The sequence below is a fragment of the Cervus elaphus genome, chromosome 12 (assembly GCF_910594005.1).
Source record: "Cervus elaphus chromosome 12, mCerEla1.1, whole genome shotgun sequence".
Taxonomy (NCBI): domain Eukaryota; kingdom Metazoa; phylum Chordata; class Mammalia; order Artiodactyla; family Cervidae; genus Cervus; species Cervus elaphus.
Window position 1 is genome coordinate 17,855,231 of NC_057826.1, and position 20,586 is coordinate 17,875,816.

A 20,586-nucleotide genomic window follows, 5' to 3' on the forward strand; every position below is an offset into this window, starting at 1 on the left:
CACCAGATGGTCAACACCGAAATCAGATTGATTATATTCTTTGCAGCCAAAGATGGAGAAGCTCTATACAGTCAGCAAAAACAAGCCCAGGAGCTGACTGTGGCTCAGATCATGGATTCCTTATTGCCAAATTCAGACTTAAATTGAAGAAGGTAGAGAAAACCACTAAATCAGATCTCTTACGATTATGCAGTGGAAGTGACAAACAGATTCAAGAGGTTAGATCTGATAGACTGCCTGAAGAACTATGAACAGAGGTTCGTTACATTGTGCAGGACGCAGTAATCAAGACCATCCCCAAGAAAAAGGAGTGCAGAAAGGCAAAATGGTTGTCTGAGGAGCCTTACAAATAGTTGAGAAAAGAAAGACGCTAAAGGCAAAGGAGAAAAGGAAAGATATACCCATCTGAATGCAGAGTTCCAAAGAATACCAAGGAGAGATAAGAAAGCCTTTCTCAGTGATCAATACAAAAAAATAGAGGAAAACAATAGAATGGAAAAGACTAGAGATCTCTTCAAGAAAACTAGAGATACCAAGGGAACATTTCATGCAAAGATGGGCGCAATAAAGAACAGAAATGGTATGAACCTAAGAGAAGCAGAAGATGTTAAGAAGAGGTGGCAAGAGTATGGAGAACTATACAAAAAAGATCTCCATAACCCAGATAACCACGATGGTGGGGTTACTTGCCTAGAGCCAAACATCCAGGAATGTGAAGTCAAGTGGGCCTTAGGAAGGATCACTACAAACAAAGCTAGTGGAGGCGATGGAATTCCAGTTGAGCTATTTCAAATCCTAAAAGATGATGCTGTGAAAGTGCTGCACTCAATATGCCAGCAAATTTGGAATACTCAGCAGTGGCCACAGGACTGGAAAAGGTCAGTTTTCATTCCAGTCCCAAAAAAAGGCAATGCCAAAGAATGTTCAAACTACCGCACAACTGCACTCATCTCACATGCTAGCAAAGTAATGCTCAAAATTCTCCAAGCCAGGGTTCAACAGAACATGAACCGAGAACTTCAGATGTTCAAGCTGGATTTAGAAAAGGCAGAGGAACCCGAGATCAAATTGCTGACATCCGCTGGAACATTGAAAAAGCAAGAGAGTTGGAGAAAACGATCTATTTCTGCTTTATTGACTATGCTGAAAGCCTTTGACTGTGTGGATCACAACAAACTGTGGAATGTTCTTAAAGAGATGGAAATACCAGACCATCTTACCTGCCTCCCAAGAAATTTGTATGCAGGTCAGGAAGCAACAGTTAGAACTGAACATGCAACAACTGACTGGTTCCAAATTGGGAAAGGAGTACATCAAGGCTGTGTATTGTCACCCTGCTTATTTAACTTATATGCAGAGTACATCGTGAGAAATGCTGGGCTGGATGAAGCACAAGCTGGAATCAAGATTGCCAGGAGAAAGATCAATAACCTCAGACATGCAGATGATACCACCCTTATGGCAGAAAACAAAGGAGCTACAGAGCCTCTTGATGAAAGTGCAAGAGGAGAGTTAAAAAGCTGGCTTAAAATTCAATCTTTAGAAAACAAGGATCGTGGCATCCGGTCCCATCACTTCATGGCAAATAGGGAAACAATGGAAACAGTGACAGACTTTATTTTGGGGGGGGGGGGGCTCCAAAATCACTGCAGATGGTGACCGCAGCCATGAAATTAAACAACGTTTGCTCCTTGAAAGAAAAGCTATGACCAACCTAGACAGCATATTAAAAAGCAGAGACATTACTTTGCCAACAAAGGTCCATCTAGTCAAAGCTATGGTTTTTCCAATAGTCTTGTATGGATGTGAGAGTTGGACTATAAGGAAAGCTGATCCCCAGAGAATTGATGCTTTTGAACTGTGGTCCTGGAGAAGACTCATGAGAGTCCTTTGGACTCCAAGGAGATCAAAGTCAATCCTAAAGGACATCAGTGCTGAATATTCATTGGAAGGGCTGATGCTGAGGCTGAAACTCCAATACTTTGGCCATCTGATGCAAAGAACTGACTCTTTGGAAAAGACCCTAATGCTAGGAGAGATTGAAGGCAGGCGGAAAAGGGGATGACAGAGGATGAGATGGTTGGATGGCATCACCGACTCGACGGACATGAGTTTGAGCAAGCTCAGGGATTTGGTGTTGGACAGGGAAGCCTGGCGTGCTGCAGTCCATGGGGTCGCAAAGAGTCAGACATGACTGAGCGACTGAACTAAGTCTCATTGTTACTGAAAAGAATAAAGTTATTGTAATTTAGTTTGTCCAACCCAATCCAAAATGAACCAGATGTGAATTCCCTGGCAGTCCTGTGGTTAGGACTCCACACTTAACTGCTGAGGGCACAGGTTCAGTCCCTCATTGGGAAACTAAGATTCTGCAAGCCGCGCAGCACAGCCAAAAAATAAAATGGACCAAGAAAGAAAGGGAAGGAAAGAAAGGGAGGAAGAAAAGAGAAAGAAAATAATTTAAAAAAAAAAGAAATTTTGAATGAACCAGAGGCTTTTGTAAGGACATTAGAGAGCTACAACTCTTAGGAAAGTGGGGACTTGTCTCTCCAGAGTTTTTTTCGTTTCTAAATTATGCTTGTTTGCTTTTCTTTTTTCTCTTGTCACAGTTGCACCTCTAACTTTAGGCCCCTCTTGTATGTAAATTATAAGGAAGATTGGACAAGACAATGCTTTAGAAAACTCACTGTAAGGAAAAAAAATTCACAAACACTATATAGCACACACATGATATATATACATAGGATATAGACACATTCAGAAAACTTGACCTTGACACTTAATTATGAGTTTCCCCTTAAGAAAGAAAAAGAAATATCAAAGTTAGCAAAAATGGTAAAATTCTTACAACAATATTAGTTGGTTCTGAATGAAATAATATATAAACTAAAATCTGAAACCATGAGTACCATTCTGAATAGCTGAAAAAAATTAGTAAACTCACAGATTTCCTTAGTTTAGCTAAAGAGTCCTTTTCCAAGAGACTCTAATCTCATTAAAAGTGAAAAATCACATCATTTCAAAATAACATTGGGAGTACTTTAAATCATCCACAAAGTACTGTAGTATACTATCTTGCAATAAATCCAGCACAGCCAAGGATATTTTATAATGTGGAACAGTTCGCTGTTTTCAGCTGAAATCAGTTGAAGTAGCTTGCTTATGTTTAGGAACCATGCTGTGAGAAAACTATCTATTATATTTGTATAAAGAAATCATAAACAATTTGCTTCCCTCCTCCCTCAGCATCACAAGATTCATCCTTGTTGATTGTTATAACTGTAGATGATTCACTTTTATGTTTTCTCTTGATTACTTTTTATTTTTAAAAGTGTGTAAATTGAGGTATTATTTTTATTTCTGCGTGGTATTCTAATGTGTGAATATACTGTATTTATTGTGTTGATGGATAATTAGATTCTGGTGTTTGTTATTTTATTGTTACAAATACTAAACAATGCTGCACAGATACTGTCTTGTATACCTTCTTGTAACTTTCCTAGACAATGGTGAATTATTTATTAAAATGGTTGCACCAGTTTATGCTCCTGTAAGGGTATGAATGCTTGATGCCCCATATTTTATTGTCTGACTTTTTAATGTTTACTAAACTGACAGATGTAAAATGGTATATAGTGTCTTGATTTGCATTTTCCTGATTACTAATGGGTTGCGCATTTTTTTCACATTGTTGGCTGTTTCTGTTCCTTTGTAAAGTATTTGCTCTGTTTTGCCCATTTTCTGTTGATATTTTGTTTTAAACTAATGCTTGTTTTGCTTATTGATTTTTAGAAATTCTTTAAAACTAGGGTACTAATATTTTGTTTATGGTATGTAGCATATATACTCCTAGTTTGTGCCTTATCTTCATTTTCAGATGAGTGATTTTTCATAAGCATTTAAAGATTAGGGGAAATGTTTTTGTTAGACCAGTTTCTTATTTGGAGTAGATAAAATATAATTTCCAGAATCCTTAAACTATACTTTAAAAAAGTGAGGTTTTTATAGTCTTTCTTAAGTAATCCATTCCAATGTAAATAACCACTATGAAGAAAAAGTTTTGTTATAGAGTTACTGACCAAAAACTCTTATTAAAGCTTTACTATTAAAATAATCCAATTTTATAACCATAAACCTAACTACATGGGCTACACTGATTAGCCATTTTTAGAAATGGTACTTTTTGTCCCACTAATTCTTGGTTCTTTTAGTTTTATTATGTAACAAGAAGGACTGTTTTCAGTTTGTAGCTTACCATATGAAACATATTTATTGTTTTTTACTTTTTACTAGAGAATTTTTGTTTGTTTCAAGGCATGGTAGTAATACACCCTACAATGACTGAATAGGCCATACATAGAAGGAGATTCTTTTAGGAGCTTTAACCTTCTTAGTTGGTGAATGTAACAAATCAGATGATACTTTTTAGAGAGAATTCGTTTAGAAAGCTTTACTTTATTTGGAGTTGTATTTTGCCATTTTTTGTACCATTCATGGTAAATGCCTAATACTTATTATTCTTGTTCTTTTTTTGTTCTTTCCTTGGTAGAGCAAATTACCATGTGTGTTTGTAATCCTTCTTACACTCATATACTTAGGCAGTGTTCAATAAATCTGTGTCTTGTCAAGAATTAGTTTAATTACCATGAAAGTATGATAATTTAGCTGACTTTTTGATTAATTTTATAGATAAGATTTTCTATTTGAAACAGTTGAGCCAAATACTTTTGTTTGAGTAAAAACTGTCTTTAATTCCAGCAGTGGAATTTAATACACTTTTCTCCTATTTAAATACTCTAAATCTGATTTCAACAGATATTATATCAGCAAGTAGTGCATTTTCTAGAGCAGGTATAAAAAAATCCAGGAGCATTTCTAGTATTAAGTGTCTGAATCCAGTTCACTATCATTTGCTAGATTATTATAATAGCCTCCTAATTGTCTCCCTGCTTCATTCTTGTAACCTTCAATCCTTTCTTAAAACCAGCTGCCAAATGTAAAATGTAAGTGCGTTGTTTTAGAATCCCTCAGGAATCCTCCAGATTCCCCATTTCTCTCAGAGGAAAATTGAAGTGTTTGGCCTACAAGGTTCTTTATTAACTTGTTCTGTGTTACCCATGTGGTCTCATCTCTCCTAGTCTCTTGTTGTCTTCATTTTGCACTGAACACACTGACCTCCTTTTTGTTTGTCAGACACTCTAGGTAAGACCTTTAGGACCTTTGCATTGATTATTTCCTTTTTCTGGGACATTTATCCTACAACATGACTCAACTTTTTTACCTACTTCAATTATTTACTCAAATGATTCTTTCTTAAAATTTTATCCCTGCCTCAGTACTTCTAATCCTTCTCTTAACCCTATTCATGTTTTTCTCTATAGCATTTACCATCTGCTAATATACCATAGAGTTGGTGATATTCAGGTAAATGCTTTACAATTACTTTTCCAGATATAGTTCCTACATGAATGATGGTTGATATTTTTGCTTGTTTAGTGAGTAAGATGAAAGTGAAGCAATGAAGTGTGTGTCAGAATTTCACTCATTTGTCAATGACATGAGAGGCTTCTTTGCTGAACTGGATAATAGTTTTCAAATAGTAGAAGACTATTTCCTCAAAAATTCTTTTCCTATTCATAAAGTAGTGCTTTAGACACCACACACTTTTAAGTTCAGTCTGCATTGTAACATTTTCTCCATCAGTTTCTTAGATCTGGACAAGCACAAAACAATAAATCAAGCAGTAATTGGTAATTTTTGCCAAATTTCACAGTGTAAATATTTCCACTGTGGCCGATTTCAGGTTACCAACATGAAGTCACGGAATACGATATTTGGAAGAGATGTACAGTAGCCCAGCATTAGGCATTATTTCTACCATACAGATACAAAATCATCAATAACACCAAGAGCACAGATGATAGTATAATGTAATGTAAAAATAGGAAGTAAGATTTTAGTATTTATCTTTGTTTTAAAATAACTATGTTTATATAATTTAATTTGTAACAAAGGTTATGTTTGACACCAAGTTCACAAACTTCCTGAAAATTTAACAGTTGTATCTTGTCAGTCAGCACGTCGCTGTGAATAATCTGGCTATCTATTTTCTGTTTATCTCCTTCGTAGAGGCAGAGGGTTTGCTCTGTATTGTTTACTGCAGGCTGGAATGGTAGGCAGTCAATGAATACTTGCTAAGTGAATTTTAATTAAAATAAATGTACTAGATGCTGAGTGAAAAATAACTTTTGTCTTCAAATAAATTGAAACCTTTTTCATCTTTTAATATGAAATTTTGGTTACAACAATAGCATAATATTCTTACCTCTCTGAATTATTGACCTAGATTATAAATAAAAGCATGCTACTCTGAAAGGGATAGAAGATTTTTAAATTTTCCTTGCTGAAAGAAAGATAATCATGTGATCTGTCTTTTATAAAAAGAAAAATACGAAGCATACATGCATAGGAAAAAACAAAGGAAAAAGCTCTGAAGTGTTGATGGAGGTTATTTCTGTTTGGGATTACAGGTCGTTTGTATTTCGTTCTCCAGATTTTTCTGTTTTTCCTGTTCTTTACAAGTCACATCTATTATATGATAAAATTATTTTAAAATCAGCTTCTTTATCATACCCTGGTATATAGGATTTTAGTTGAAAGAGGAGAAAAGTAAAATATTACAAGTAGAATATACAGGGTAAAGAAAGAGAAAGAAGTGAGAAAGCCATTGCATATTTGAAAGGCCTGATCGTCAGAAGATTATGCAGGGAAGTACTGGGAGATAAGGCTGGAAAATGTTGGGTTCAAATTGTAGAGGCTTCTGAATGCCAGACTCAGACGTCAAACTTTAGACTCTTTTTTGAAGGTAGTCAAGGAAAAATTCTAGGAATTTAATCTGGCACAACTCTGTAGGAAGATTATAGGAAAGAGGGCTTGGAGTCCAGGGGTTGTTGCAGAGGTCATGGATGAAGTGATTTTTCTACCAGGGCACTTAGGAATAGAAGTGCTGAATGGCTGAATACCAGAGATAAATGATACCTGTTCCCATCCAGTAGCATCTATTGATGAACTTTGTACGGAAGAATTATGGAAAAGTGTCAGAGATGAACCTTAGAGTATGCTGTTGGCATTTTAAAGCTTTGATGGGTGTAAAGGTGTTTTGTAGAAATATGAAAGTCAGGAAGAAGAGTTTGTTTGAAAAGAAGAAGATAAATGGATTTGGAGATATTTGAATTGGAGTTGGAAGTACAAGACTAGAATTCACAAAGAAGTCAGGACTAGATACGAGCTCTTTATGGGAGATAGAAAAAGAAGAAATGTATGTTTATAATTAGTTGAATTTTAACCCATTTTAAAAAAAAAAAACTGAGTTCAGTATGTAATCTTTTCGTGAATTCAAAGAAGGAAAAGTACAGTTCATCATGAACCTTACTTATTGACAGGGACATTTTTAGTTTACTAATAAGGTGACTTAACGATTCATTTTCAAATGTTAACTAAAGTGATGTCGCTCAGTTGTGTCCAACTCTTTGTGACCCCATGGACTGTAGCCTACCAGGCTTCTCTGTCCATGGGATTTTCCAGGCAAGAATACTGGACTGGGTTGCCATTTCCTTCTCCAGGGGATCTTCCTGATCCAGGGGTCGAACCCAGGTCTCCTGCTTTGCAGGCAGACACTTTACTGGCTGAGACACCATCATTTTTTTTTTTTTTAACTCTGCATTTATTAGAAAAGCTCCATGTGGTCATGATATATTTTTAATATATTGTTTGGTTTGATTTGCTAAATTTTTGTTTAGAATTTATGTATGTATGTTCATCAGAGATATTGGTCTGTCGATTTAAAAACCATAAATAGTGTCTTTGATTTTGGTATCAGGTAATATTAGCCTGATAGAATGGTTTAGGAAATGTTCCCTCCTCTTCAGTTTTTTGGGAAGAGTTTGTAGAATTGGTATGATTTCTTCCTTAAATGTTAGGCGGAATTCACCAGTGAATCCATTTAGCCCAGGAGTTGTGGAAAGATTTTAAACTATAAATTGAATTTCATTAATAGATATAGAACTATTGTGCTGTGCTGTGTTTAGTCGCTCAGTCGTGTCCTACTCTTTACAGCCCCATGAACTGCAGCCCGCCAGGCTCCTTTGTACATGGGGATTCTCTAGGCAGGAATACTGGAGTGGGTTGCCATGCCTTCCTCCAGGGGATCTTCCCAACCCAGGGTTCAAACCCAGGTCTCCCGCATTGCAGGCAGATTCTTTACCAACTGAGCCACCAGGAAAGCCCAAGAATACTGAAGTGGGTAGCTTGTATCTTCTCCACAGGATCTTCCTGATCCAGGAGTTGAACCAGGGTCTCCTGCATTGCAGGCAGATTCTTTACCAACTGAGCCACCAGGAAAGCCCAAGAATACTGAAGTGGGTAGCTTGTATCTTCTCCAGAGGATCTTCCTGATCCAGGAGTTGAACCAGGGTCTCCTGCATTGCAGGCAGATTCTTTACCAGCTGAGCTACCAGAGAAGCCCATAGGACTGTTAGGGTTATCTATTTCTTCTTGAATAAGCTGTGAAAGTTTGTACCTTGAAAGGAATTTTTCCATTCCATCTGAGTTGAATTTATTGGCATAAACTTGTTCATAATATTCCCTTATTATTTTTAATATCTACAGAATCTTATAGAGATAACACCTCTGCCATTCTTTTTATTTATTTTTGGCTGTACTGAGTCTTCGTTGCTGCCCTTGGGCTTTCTCTAGTTGCAGCGAGTGGGGGCTACTCTGTAGTTGTGGTACATGGGCTTCTCATTGCAGTGCTGTTGCAAAGCATGGGCTCTAGAGTTCATGGGCTCGGTGGTTATGGCACCCAGTCTTAGTTGCCCCTCAGCATGTGGAATCTTCCAGGATCATGGATTGAACTTGAGTCCTCTGCATTAGCAGGAGGATTCTTAACCACTGGACTATCACAGAAATCCTCTCATTCTTGACATTGGTAATTTGTATCATTCCCCCCCGCCCCAAATAGTCCAGCTATAGGTTTATCAGTTTTTCTTCAATCTTCTCCAAGAGCTAGCTTTTGGTTTCCTTTTTTCTATATTTATATTTTCCTACTTTACTGCTTTCTGCTTTGATTCCTACTGTTTCCTTTTTTTCTGCTTGCTTTGCATTTCTTTGTCCTTTAGTTTCTATAGATAGAAGCTGAGGTCATTGTTTTAAGACCCTTCTTATTTTCTAGTATATGTTCAGTGCAGGGTCTCTCAATGGTGCACTGTTGGCGTTCTAAGCTGGACAATTCTTTCTTGTCAGGGGCTGGCCTGTGTGTTATAGGATGCTTAGCAGTATCTCTGGCCACTATCCATGAGATGCCTGTAGCATCTTCCCTAGTGACAACCAAAAATGTCTTCTCCAGGTATTGCCAAATGCACAGGATTCCTCCCCACACCTGGTTGAGAACCACTGGTTTAGTGCTGTAAGTTTCTAAGTTCTGTGTGAAATCCCATAAATTTTGATACATTATGTTTTCATTCAGTTCAAAATACTTTCTGAATTCCTTTTTGATTTCTACTTTGACACATGGGCTATTTTGAAATGCATTATCTAGTTTCCAAGTATTTGGTAATTTAATTCCTTTGTGGTCAGAGATCATACTTTGCATGACTTGAAACCTTCTAAATTTGAGACGTGTTCTATGGCCCAGAATATGGTCTATATTGGTAAATGTTCCACATGCACTTGAGAAGAATGTGTACTCTGTTGTCATTGGGTAGAATGTTCTATAAATGTCAATCAGGTCTTGTTGATTGATACTATTGTTCAAGTCTTGCTGTACATCTCCTTGTTGATTTTCTTCCTACTTATTCTGTTAATTATTGTGATGGGAGTATGTAGCCACTCCAGCTTTCTTTTGATTTGTATTAATAAGGTATATTGTTTTCTGTCATTATACTTTTAACCTGTTTGTGTCTCTGTATTTTAAGTAGGTTTGTTACAGGCAGCATATTGTTGGGTCTTGCTTTTTTATCCAGTCTAATGAGCTAGCTACTCTCTTTGACTACTGGGGCAGCTAGTGTCCCTGATAAAGGTGCTGTCTCCCCTAACAAGTCTATTCCAGATCTCACTGGGGGAACACTGTGGCAATGAAGCCAGCCTGCAGGACTGTGGTGGACAGGGTGGAGGGCTCGTGAATATGGTTATACCATCTTTCCTGTGCCTATCTAGGACCAGGCAGAGGCACATGAAGGCAGACCAACCCTCTGGGGACCCTGGAGGAAGCCAACAGCTGTGCCTGAGAGAGATGGAACTTTTGGAATCTGACTTGCATTGTTACTGACCAATCAGAATGTTCACTAGCCTTCAGTTCAGTTTAGTTCAGTTGCTCAGTCGTGTCCGACTCTTTGCAACCCCATGGACTGCAGCATGCCAGGCCTCCCGGAGTTTACTCAAACTCATCTCCATTGAGTCGGTAATGCCATCCAACCATCTCATCCTCTGTCGTCCCCTTCTCCTGCCTTCAGTATTTCCCAGCATCGGGGTCTTTTCCAATGAATCAGTTCTTCACATCAGGTGGCCAAAGTATTGGAGTTTCAGCTTCAGCATCAGTCCTTCCAATGAATATTCAGGACTGACTACCTTTAGGATTGACTGGTTGGATCTCCTTGCAGTCCCAGGGACTCTCCTGAATCTTCTCAAACACCACAGCTCAAGAGCATCAGTTCTTCGGCGCTCAGGTTTCTTAATAGTCCAGCCCTCACATCCATACAAGACTACTGGAAAAACCGTAGCTTTGACTAGATGGACCTTTGTTGGCAAAGTAATGCCTCTGCATTTTAATATGCTGTCTTGGTTGGTCATAACTTTCCTTCCAAGGAGTAAGTGTCTTCATTTCATGGCTGCAGTCACCATTTGCAGTTATTTTGGAGCCCCCCAAAAAATAAAGTCTGCTACTGTTTCCACTGTTTCTCCATGTATTTGCCAGAAGTGATGGGACTGGATACCATGATCTTTGTTTTCTGAATGTTGAGCTTTAAGCCAACTTTTTCACTGTCCTCTTTTACTTTCATCAAGAGACTTTTTAGTTCTTCTTCACTTTCTGCCATAAGGGTGGTGTCATCTGCATATCTGAGGTTATTGATATTTCTCCCGGCAGTCTTGATTCCAGCTTGTGCTTCCTCCAGCCCAGTGTTTCTCATGATGTACTCTGCATATAAGTTAAATAAGCAGGATGACAATATACAGCCTTGATGTACTCCATTTCCTATTTGGAACCAGTCTGTTGTTCCATGTCTGGTTCTAACTGTTGCTTCCTGACCTGCATACTTGTTTCTCAAGAGGCAGATCAGGTGGTCTGGTATTCCCATCTCTTTAAGAATTTTCCACAGTTTGTTGTGATCCACACAGTCAAAGGCTTTGGCATAGTCAATAAAGCAGAAATAGATATTTTTCTGAAACTCTCTTGCTTTTTCAGTGATCCAGCGGATGTTGGTAATTTGATCTCGGGTTCCTCTGCCTTTTCTAAAACTAGCTTGAACATCTGGAAATTGTGAGTTCAGGTACTGTTGAAACCTGGCTTGGAGAATTTTGAGCATTACTATACTAGTGTGTGAGATGAGTGCAATTGTGTGGTAGTTTGAACATTCTTTGGCATTGCCTTTCTTTGGGATTGGAATGAAAACTGACCTTTTCCAGTCCTGTGGCCACTCTGAGTTTTCCAAATTTGCTGGCATATTGAGTGCAGCACTTTCACAGCATCATCTTTTAGGATTTGAAATAGCTTAAAAACTGGAATTCCATCACCTCCACTACCTTTGTTTGCAGTGATGCTTCCTAAGGCCCACTTGACTTCACATTCCAGGATGTCTGGCTTTAGGTGAGTGATCACACCATCGTGATTATCTGGGTCGTGAAGATCTTTTTTGTATAGTTCTGTGTATTCTTGCCACCTCTTAATATCTTCTGCTTCTGTTGGGTTTATACCATTTCTCTCCTTCATTGTGCCCATCTTTGCATGAAATGTTCCCTAGGTATCTCTAATTTTCTTGACGAGATCTCTAGCCTTCCCCCTTCTGTTGTTTTCCCCTGTTTTTTTGCACTGGCCTTACTACTTTGTTAAACCAGTTGTTGGATTGTGGAAGGTCACGGAATGGATCCTAGGCAAGGGACTTAGCACAGTGAATGTTTAGTATCTAGAATGTAAGCATCGCAAAAACTTACCACTGGTATGGCTATATCAAGTACATACTGGCCAATTACATGGTGTGTGTTTCTCTATTCATGTTTGAGTGTGCTGGGTTTAATTCTGTTTATTATATACTAATGCCTATTAGAAAAAATTAGGAAAATAAAGAGATCATCACAAGAAAAGTTTGACCTATCCTAACTGCTTATGATTGCCCTGGTCTTTCCCTGAATTTCAAGCTTATACACATCTTCGCCTGGCATCCTGATAAACAGACCCCTCAAATCCAACAGTTTGGTTCACTGAATTCTTCTATCCAGCTTACTGAGGCCTAAAACTTAGGAGTCATATTTTGATTTCATTCTCTTCCTCACCTCTTATAATCTATTCCTGCTCTTGACTTTCCCCACAAAGAGAATTCTGTTGATCAACCAAAACTGAGTCTATTAAACTTACTGCCGCAAGGGAGAGCACCACTATGATAGAGTCTTGGTAGTTAGGGGAAGTTAACAAAGGTTATTTCTGGGGTTTCGAGATCTGGACTCAAGATGGTTTAAGGCAGGTCCTTGAAGGTGGGGAACTGGTTGGGATGGGCAAAGTTTGCAACACAATATTTAAAATTAATGGACATAGCAAGAAGAGCAGTCTGTTACCATGTCAGGAGAACTGTTTGCCCTGATGCACAAATTGTTTGTCCAGATAAATTAGTTAAACTTTCCTGACAAAGTGTAGCTAATTCTTGGCTTACAGTCTTATCCTCTTGGGCAGAATGCTTTCCTGAAGCACAGTTACATCATGTTGACTCAGTTAATTCATAGATTTCCTGAATCTGTGTTTTGTTGATGTTGTTACCTATGCCTGAAATAATCTTTTCCCTCCTATTTCCCACAGTATGTGACTGTTTTTTGTTCTTTAAAAACTTAACTCAGGCAGTGTCTCCTATAGGCAATGTTTCCTGAACCTAGACTGCTTCTAGGTGATACTGTATATAGTGCTATTATTACATTCTCCATGTTGTGCAGAAATGAACCTTTTATAAAGGGAGAGAGCCATCTAAAGGCTGGTTGTCTTATTAATTTCTGTATCCACTAGCATTCATAACAGGGCCCAGCACATGGTAAGTTTTCAGTTTTTACTCACCCGAACAAATTGGGTCAGAGGAGGAAGACCAGAGGAATAGGAGATAAGAGGTGATGATTTAACTTTAAATTAATGTGATTGAGGCAGTATCAGTGCACCCACATACAGAAATTTAAGTAAGAGAGGAAGAGGTAAGAGTACATTTAGGAAATGCTCCTAATTGGGATAATAGTTGGTGTTGATTATTTCTCCAAGAGTGATAATGCAAAGAGAACACCAATGGAGGATTAATATTTGAGGAGTATCTACAGTGGGTGGGAGAAAGTAGAAGAAGCCCTCAAAGGCATCGGTAGAAACAGAGATGAGGAGGATAAACCAGAGGATTTCCTGATTTGGGCAATTAAATTGTACACAGTGACCTCTGAAAATCTGGTAGAATAGGGATATCATTTTTTAAAAATTTAGTTTGTAGGACAAAATAAGTTTGTTCTCAGGTTTTATACTTAGAAAAATTATTCTTCACCTGTATTCAACCAGGACTTCCACAGAGGGTGTGGTTTTCTTTATTTGGGAGTCAAGTTTAACTTTATTGAGGACCAGTAGAAAACATTACTTTTAATTAACATTTTCTATTTTTTCTTGTTACCTTTTTTTTTTTGGTAAGCAAAATCATTATACATAGATTACCTCAAAATAGAATGTTTGGTCTCCCTTGTATTAATTATTATCTTAATTGCTAGATTATTTTGTAGGCCAGTGGCAGCAAGCAAGATATTATGATTATGTATTTTCTTTTTACCAAGTTCATTTTAGAACAGTTACAGATATATCACTAATTTTCAAAACATTTCCAGCTGTGAAACCTTTTCCTTAAACTTTAACATGGAGCCCCAACATGTAAATCAGAGAAAGAGAAGCTTGTCTGTTTGAAGCTGTGACAGGAACTGAAACCCCTCCTGAGAGTTGTGTCAGTCTTCTAACCTCCTCCTCTTTCCTTCCAAACACCTGTGGTACCAGGGACTCCTCTGTGGAAATTCTAGGGCCAGCTAAAGCATAGTTCAAAAATCACCGATATGTATTCTCTTTGTAGAAACGCTGATGTCAAGCCATTTTAATACTGAAAGTGACATGATATTTAGACCCCCAAATCAGGTGATACTTCCAGTCTGCTATCTTTATTGGTCAGTAGAATGGTACAACAACAAAGAGCAAGTAAATTTGTACTGGTGCTATTTAGACAGAGGTTGGATATCAGGGCTTCCCCGATAGCTCAGTTGGTAGAGAATCCACCTGCAATGCAGGAGACCCTGATTCGATTCCTGAGTTGGGAAGATGTGCTGGAGAAGGAATAGGCTACCCACTCCAGTATTCTTGGGCTTCCCTTGTGGCTCAGCTGGTAAAGAATCCGCTTGCAATGCGGGAGACCTGGGTTGGGAAGATCTCCTGGAGAAGGGAAGGGTTACCCACTCCAGTGTTCTGGCCTGGAGAATTCCATGGACTGTATAGTCCATGGTCTCGCAAAGAGTCAGACACGACTGAGCGACTTTCACTTCACTTCACTGGATGTCTTCCTTTCAGGGAAGTTGTCCAAGTAGTTCCTTTGTCAGTGGGAGGTTGGCCTGCTATTAAATGCAGTCTCTTCCAACATCGATGATTCTCTGGTCTTACTGTCTACATTTATCCTACCTTGTAAATACCATCTAATAGGATGGGAACTATTGTATCTTTCATTTCTTCAACTTTGTAGTGTGCTGTATATATGACAGGCACTGTATTAGGATGCAAGGGTACTATTTAAACAAGTAAGGGTAAACAAATTAAGATACAACTTTCCATAAAGGAAATAGAAAATTGCTATAAGGTTTGAGGAGTACAGTTATAGAGGTAAGCAGAGGGTATTCATGAGACTCATGAAATGAAAGGACCCGGACCAGATAGGGGCTTTTCAGAAAAAAATGCTAGCTTCTATGAAGACTGAGCTAACTCTTTGAAAATGAGTAAACTTGAACCAGAAGCAAATAGAGAAAGGTCTTTCTAAGCAGAGGAAGGAACATGTACAGAAGCTCTGAAAGATAGCCAGCCTTGTTTGAAGAACTCTGAGTAGTTGAGTATGCCTGGGGCTTAGCATGTCTTGAATGGAGCTGGTGGGTGAAGCCAGAAGAAAAAGACTGTTTGCACCATACTTGGGAATTTGGACTTTACCTTAAAAGTGATGTGAAGCAATTGAAGGAATTTAAGCAGAATAATGGTCAGATTTGTGTTCTGGAAAGCACTCTGGCATTAGTCAGGAGAACAGATTGGAGTAGACCTCTCTTGGAAGCAGAGACACCATTAAGTTATTAAGCTTTTGCAATGATACAAGCAAAAATGAGGATAGTAGAACTTACATCGTGGGTGGGGAAATTAATTCAGGATATACTAAGGAAATAAAATCCATAGTTATTGGTCAGATAAAGAATAAAAGTAGAGGTGACTTTCAGGTGTTTGACTTGGCCAGCTGGGTAAGTGTATAGCCTTTTTTTGCTAAGAGAAAGAAATTAAAAAGAAAGGCATCATACAGACTTTTGCCTCAGGATTCTTAGAGTGCCACCTTGAGCAAGGATACGGATGCTTTTTATTTTCTTATATGTGTATTTGTATGTATTTTTGAAATGTGATATGAAAGTATATAACAGGATGTATTATCAAGGAAGGTAAAGGAATTGTTTTTGGAAGTCTATTAAATTAAGGTAGACTCTCATTTAAAGTAGTTTAGGAATAAATGATCTACTTAAAAGCAAAGGAATGGATTACCTTTTGTCCATCCAGTCCTTTGATTATTTAATATCCACCTTACCTACTCTATAAATCAACTTTGAATTGAGAAATAATAAATTCATTTTTAGAAAATCCAGAGATTTTTATCATTCATCTCTCAGAATTTTTACCTTTTAAGAAAATGTGTGGTAAGATTGGCCTGTCTGTGTGAATTAGCTAATTTGGTAATAGTTCTGCTGTGGCATTATGCACTTTAAAATACAAAATAATTTTCCTCTGAATGCAGACTTTGATTTTCAAGTCTTTCATCGGTGTTATGTGGGAATTAATGTTACATCCCTTGTTATTTAACATTCCTGGCAGAGATATTTCCTTTATATAGCTTTGTCACATCGTTTTCTCAAGTTAAGATCTCCTTTTAGGCTGGTTGAAGTGCTTAAATCCCTCATGGAAAGAATGAGCAATGCTCCTTAACAGAAAACTGAAGGTATTGGTTTCAGATTTTGAGATTTGCTCTATAAAGGGATACGTTTATTATATTTATTCACTGACTCTTAAATGCTCCATTGTTTCTTACTAGGTAAGTCTTCCTTCTCTGTAGTTTTGTGATTTCTTCTGTACCTTTGAAAGCATTAGAGAAGTGCCTCTTCCAGTAACAAAACAAAAACACTGACTGTAGTTTAAACCAAAAAGATTCCCAAATTTCAGTGTTTCAGAATGATTTTTTCTTGATAAAGATCAAAGTTTTCAGAATATTTTCAGAAATTGTTAGCAGTGTATAATTTGGCCTACATGTACAAATTTCCTTATTCAGTAGTTAAAATGGACTTGAGAGGTAGATCAGTAGGCATAGTCCTTGGTTTATTACAATTAAAGTGCTTGAAAGTTCTTAGAATAACATCTGTTCCGTTCCTACAAGAGGTTATTGTTGTTTTACTAGAACTAGTATTATAATTGCCTTTGCAAAAAGTGAAATGATTTGTTTGAACTTAGGGTTACTCTAAAAGGAAGTATGTTAATTGCTCATTTCCCCCTAAAACAAAACCTTTGATTTGGGATAATAGTTTTTTTATTAGTATCGTAATCTAAACTTTAAATATGTGAGAAGGTAGTAACTTCCTTTTCATATTTCTTTTACAGCTTGTAAAAATTAAAATGAATAAACTACGGCAAAGTTTCAGGAGAAAGAAAGATGTTTATGTTCCAGAGGCCAGTCGTCCACATCAGTGGCAGACAGATGAAGAAGGAGTTCGTACTGGAAAATGCAGCTTCCCAGTCAAGGTCAGACCTCATGTTTCTATAAATCTAGATGTGGAAAAGAACTGACAGTTTATTGTATGTGAAATTCCATTAATTAGGACAGTTAAAAGAATACACTTCAAAAGCCAATCTCTTTATATTCTTCTTCAATGACAGAATTAGTAAGAAGAAAAATAGATTATAATTAATGATTTTTCTCCTTGTATTTATTTATTTTTAAATATATATGTTTTATTGACTTACATTGTTTCAGGTGCACAGCAAGGTGGTTCAGTTATACAAATACGCATATAGATCTCTAATAGATCCTAGTTTTGGTGATACAGAATTCTATTATTTTTCTGTTGATGAATCATGATACAGTAGTATTGAGTAATAATTATATAATCGCAATAGTAAAAGATTTGTTTATCAGTTTTCACAATCAGTTAAGTCGCTCAGTCATGTCCAACTCTTTGCAACCCCATGGACTGTAGCATGCCAGGCCTCCCTGTCTATCACCAACTCCCGGAGTTTACTCAAACTCATCTCCATTGAGTCAGTGATGCCATCCAACCACCGCATCCTCTGTCATTCCCTTCTCCTCCTGCCATCAGTCTTCCCAGCATCAGGGTCTTTTCAAATGAGTCAGCTCTTCGCACAGGTGGCCAAAGTATTGAAGTTTCAACTTTAACATCAGTCCTTCCAATGAACACTCAGGACTGATCTCCTTTAGGATGGATTGGTTGGATCTCCTTGCAGTCCAAGGGACTCTCAAGAGTCTTCTCCAACACCACAATTCAAAAGCATCAATTCTTCGGTGCTCAGCTTTCTTTATAGTCCAACTCTCACATCCATACATGACTACTGGAAAAACCATAGCTTTGACTAGATGGACCTGTGTCAGCAAAGTAATGTCTCTGCTTTTTAATATGCTGTCTCAGTTAGTCATAACTTTCCTTCCAAAGAGTAAGCGTCTTTTAGTATATGTGCTGCTGAAGTGAGCACAGAGTAAGCGTCTTTTAATTTCATGGTTGCAGTCACCTGCAGTGATTTTGTGAGCCCAAAAAGATAAAGTCTCTCACTGTTCCCATTGTTTCCCCCATCTGTTTGCCATGAAGTGATGGGACCAGATGCCATGATCTTTGTATTTTTAATGTTGAGTTTTAAGCCAGCTGTTTCACCCTCCTTTTTCACTTTCTTCAAGAGGCGCTTCTGCCATAATGGTGGTGTCATCAGCATATCCGAGATTATTGATATTTCTCCCGGCAATCTTGATTTCAGCTTGTGTTTCATCCAGCCCGGCATTTCTCATGATGTACTCTGCATATAAGTTACATAAGCAGGGTGACAGTATACAGCCTTGACATACTCCTTTCCCAATTTGGAACCAGTCAGTTGATCTTTTGAACTGCATTCAAATGGGTATATCTTTCCTTTTCTCCTTTGCCTTTAGCTTCTCTTCTTTTCTCAGCTCTTTGTAAGGCCTTCTGAGACAACCATTTTGCCTTTTTGCATTTCTTTTTCTTGGGGATGGTCTTGATCACTGCCTCCTGTACAATATCATGAACCTCAGTCCATAGTTCTTCAGTCATTCTATCAGATCTAATCCCTTGAATTTATTTGTGACTTCCACTGTATAATCATAAGGGATTTGATTTAGGTCATACCTGAATGGTCTAATGGTTTTCCCTACTTTCCTCAATTTAAGTCTGAATTTTGCAAGAAGGAGTTCATGATCTGAGCCACAGTTAGCTCCCAGTCTTGTTTTTGTTGACTGTAAAAACAAGTCCTGTAATCAAGGAAATCCTATAATCAAATCCAGTTGCCCTCAAGACCAGTTTACCTGGGGATTCCCAGTCTCTTTGTCAGATCTCCAGGCTGTAAAGCCTTAAGTGGGGTTTACAACCTTCACAGTGGTGAGAGAATTTCTTTGGAATTATTGTTCTGCAGTCTGTGGTCACCCACCCAGAGGGTGTGGGATTTGATTTTATTGTGATTGTGCCCCTCCTACCATCTTGCTGTGGCTTCTTCTTTGTCTTTGGATGTAGATTATCTTTTTTTTTAGTTTCAGTGTCCTCCTGTTATGGTTGTTCAACAGCTAGTTGCAGTTTTGGTGCTCTCTCAGGAGAAGATGAGCACATGTCCTTCCACTCTACCATCTTGCACCAGAAGCCTTCTCATTATATTTAAATAAGAATTTCTGGTATATAATCTGAAATCACTATAAGTAAGACCACTCCTGATGAAAATACTAATCCTGAAATACCTAAAAATTCTGAATTATCAAGAATCAAGTAATCAAGTTTTTTTCAGCAGAACATGCTTACTAATGGTGGAACAAAGGAAGTGGATGTCTGCTTTCTTAAATACAGGCCTGGTATCTTCTATAAAATCTTAAATCAGAAGAGTTAAATCAAAAGGGATTTTATCCTTAATCTTTTTTTTATCTATTTGAATAGATGTTTTTATTTATTTTTTTTAATTGGAGGCTAATTACTTTACAATATTGTAGTGGTATTCTTAATCTTGTAACTTTTGAGTTCATTTAAACTAATGCCTTCATTTGTCACATCAGAAAATGGAAGCTTTAAGAGGTTAAGAACATAGTGAAGATCTGGAGAAGGGGGTGCCTTGTAGGTGCTTTTTGTTACTGCTACTTGAGACTGAAGAAGAATCATCTGTATTTAAGGTCATAGAAGAAATAAATGTACGTGCTACACTGTTTAATGAGAAGAAGCAATTAATAGTTATATATGCTATGAGATGTGTGAGGAGGAAAAAATGGAAGGAACTACACCAAAATGTTAATATCTTGAAGAAGAAACTAGTTTAATTTGAAGTGTTAGCATTTTTCTCTATTTTTTTGTATATTCTTTCTTTTTTTTTTTTTCTTACGTGTGAATATTTTTATTGTGATTTTTTTCTCCTCCTTTTTTACTGCCTTGGTACTATGCATGAAACATGGACTAAAGCCTCAGAAAGAAAAATAGTCAATATGATTGGAAAAGTGATTTTGAGAATCTCTGGGAACTTAATACATGACTCTTAAAATACACAAATTTTCCACAGTTCGTCAATGATGAAACATTTTCCTAATCACTTAGCTTTGTCTATGCAACTCACTTGCTGAAACTTCTTTTATAGCAATAGTAAACTTAATATTTAATTTTAAGTGCTTAGTATGATATTAAGATACAAAAAAAAAAAATACAACCCCACCTCTCTTTCATAAAACCTGACACTCTACTGCCCCACACCCAGCCAAACAGTAGATTATAATTATATAAATCAAGTATTAAGTATTGGGTTCCTTAACATCTTACAGAAAAACCCAAATG

At 37.4% G+C, this 20,586-nt stretch overlaps 1 protein-coding gene across 9 annotated transcripts in view; it reads left to right on the forward strand.

Annotated features, from left to right (window-relative positions):
- NUMB (NUMB endocytic adaptor protein) overlaps positions 1 to 20,586 on the forward strand; it is a 155,752-nt gene that overhangs the window by 84,893 nt on the left and 50,273 nt on the right. For all 9 annotated transcript variants that reach the window (XM_043921022.1, XM_043921024.1, XM_043921026.1 and 6 more), the window contains one exon: positions 17,147 to 17,287. In XM_043921022.1, coding sequence (XP_043776957.1) covers positions 17,162 to 17,287 — 126 coding nt within the window. In that variant the 5' untranslated portion in view covers positions 17,147 to 17,161. The remainder of the gene's footprint in view (positions 1 to 17,146; positions 17,288 to 20,586) is intronic.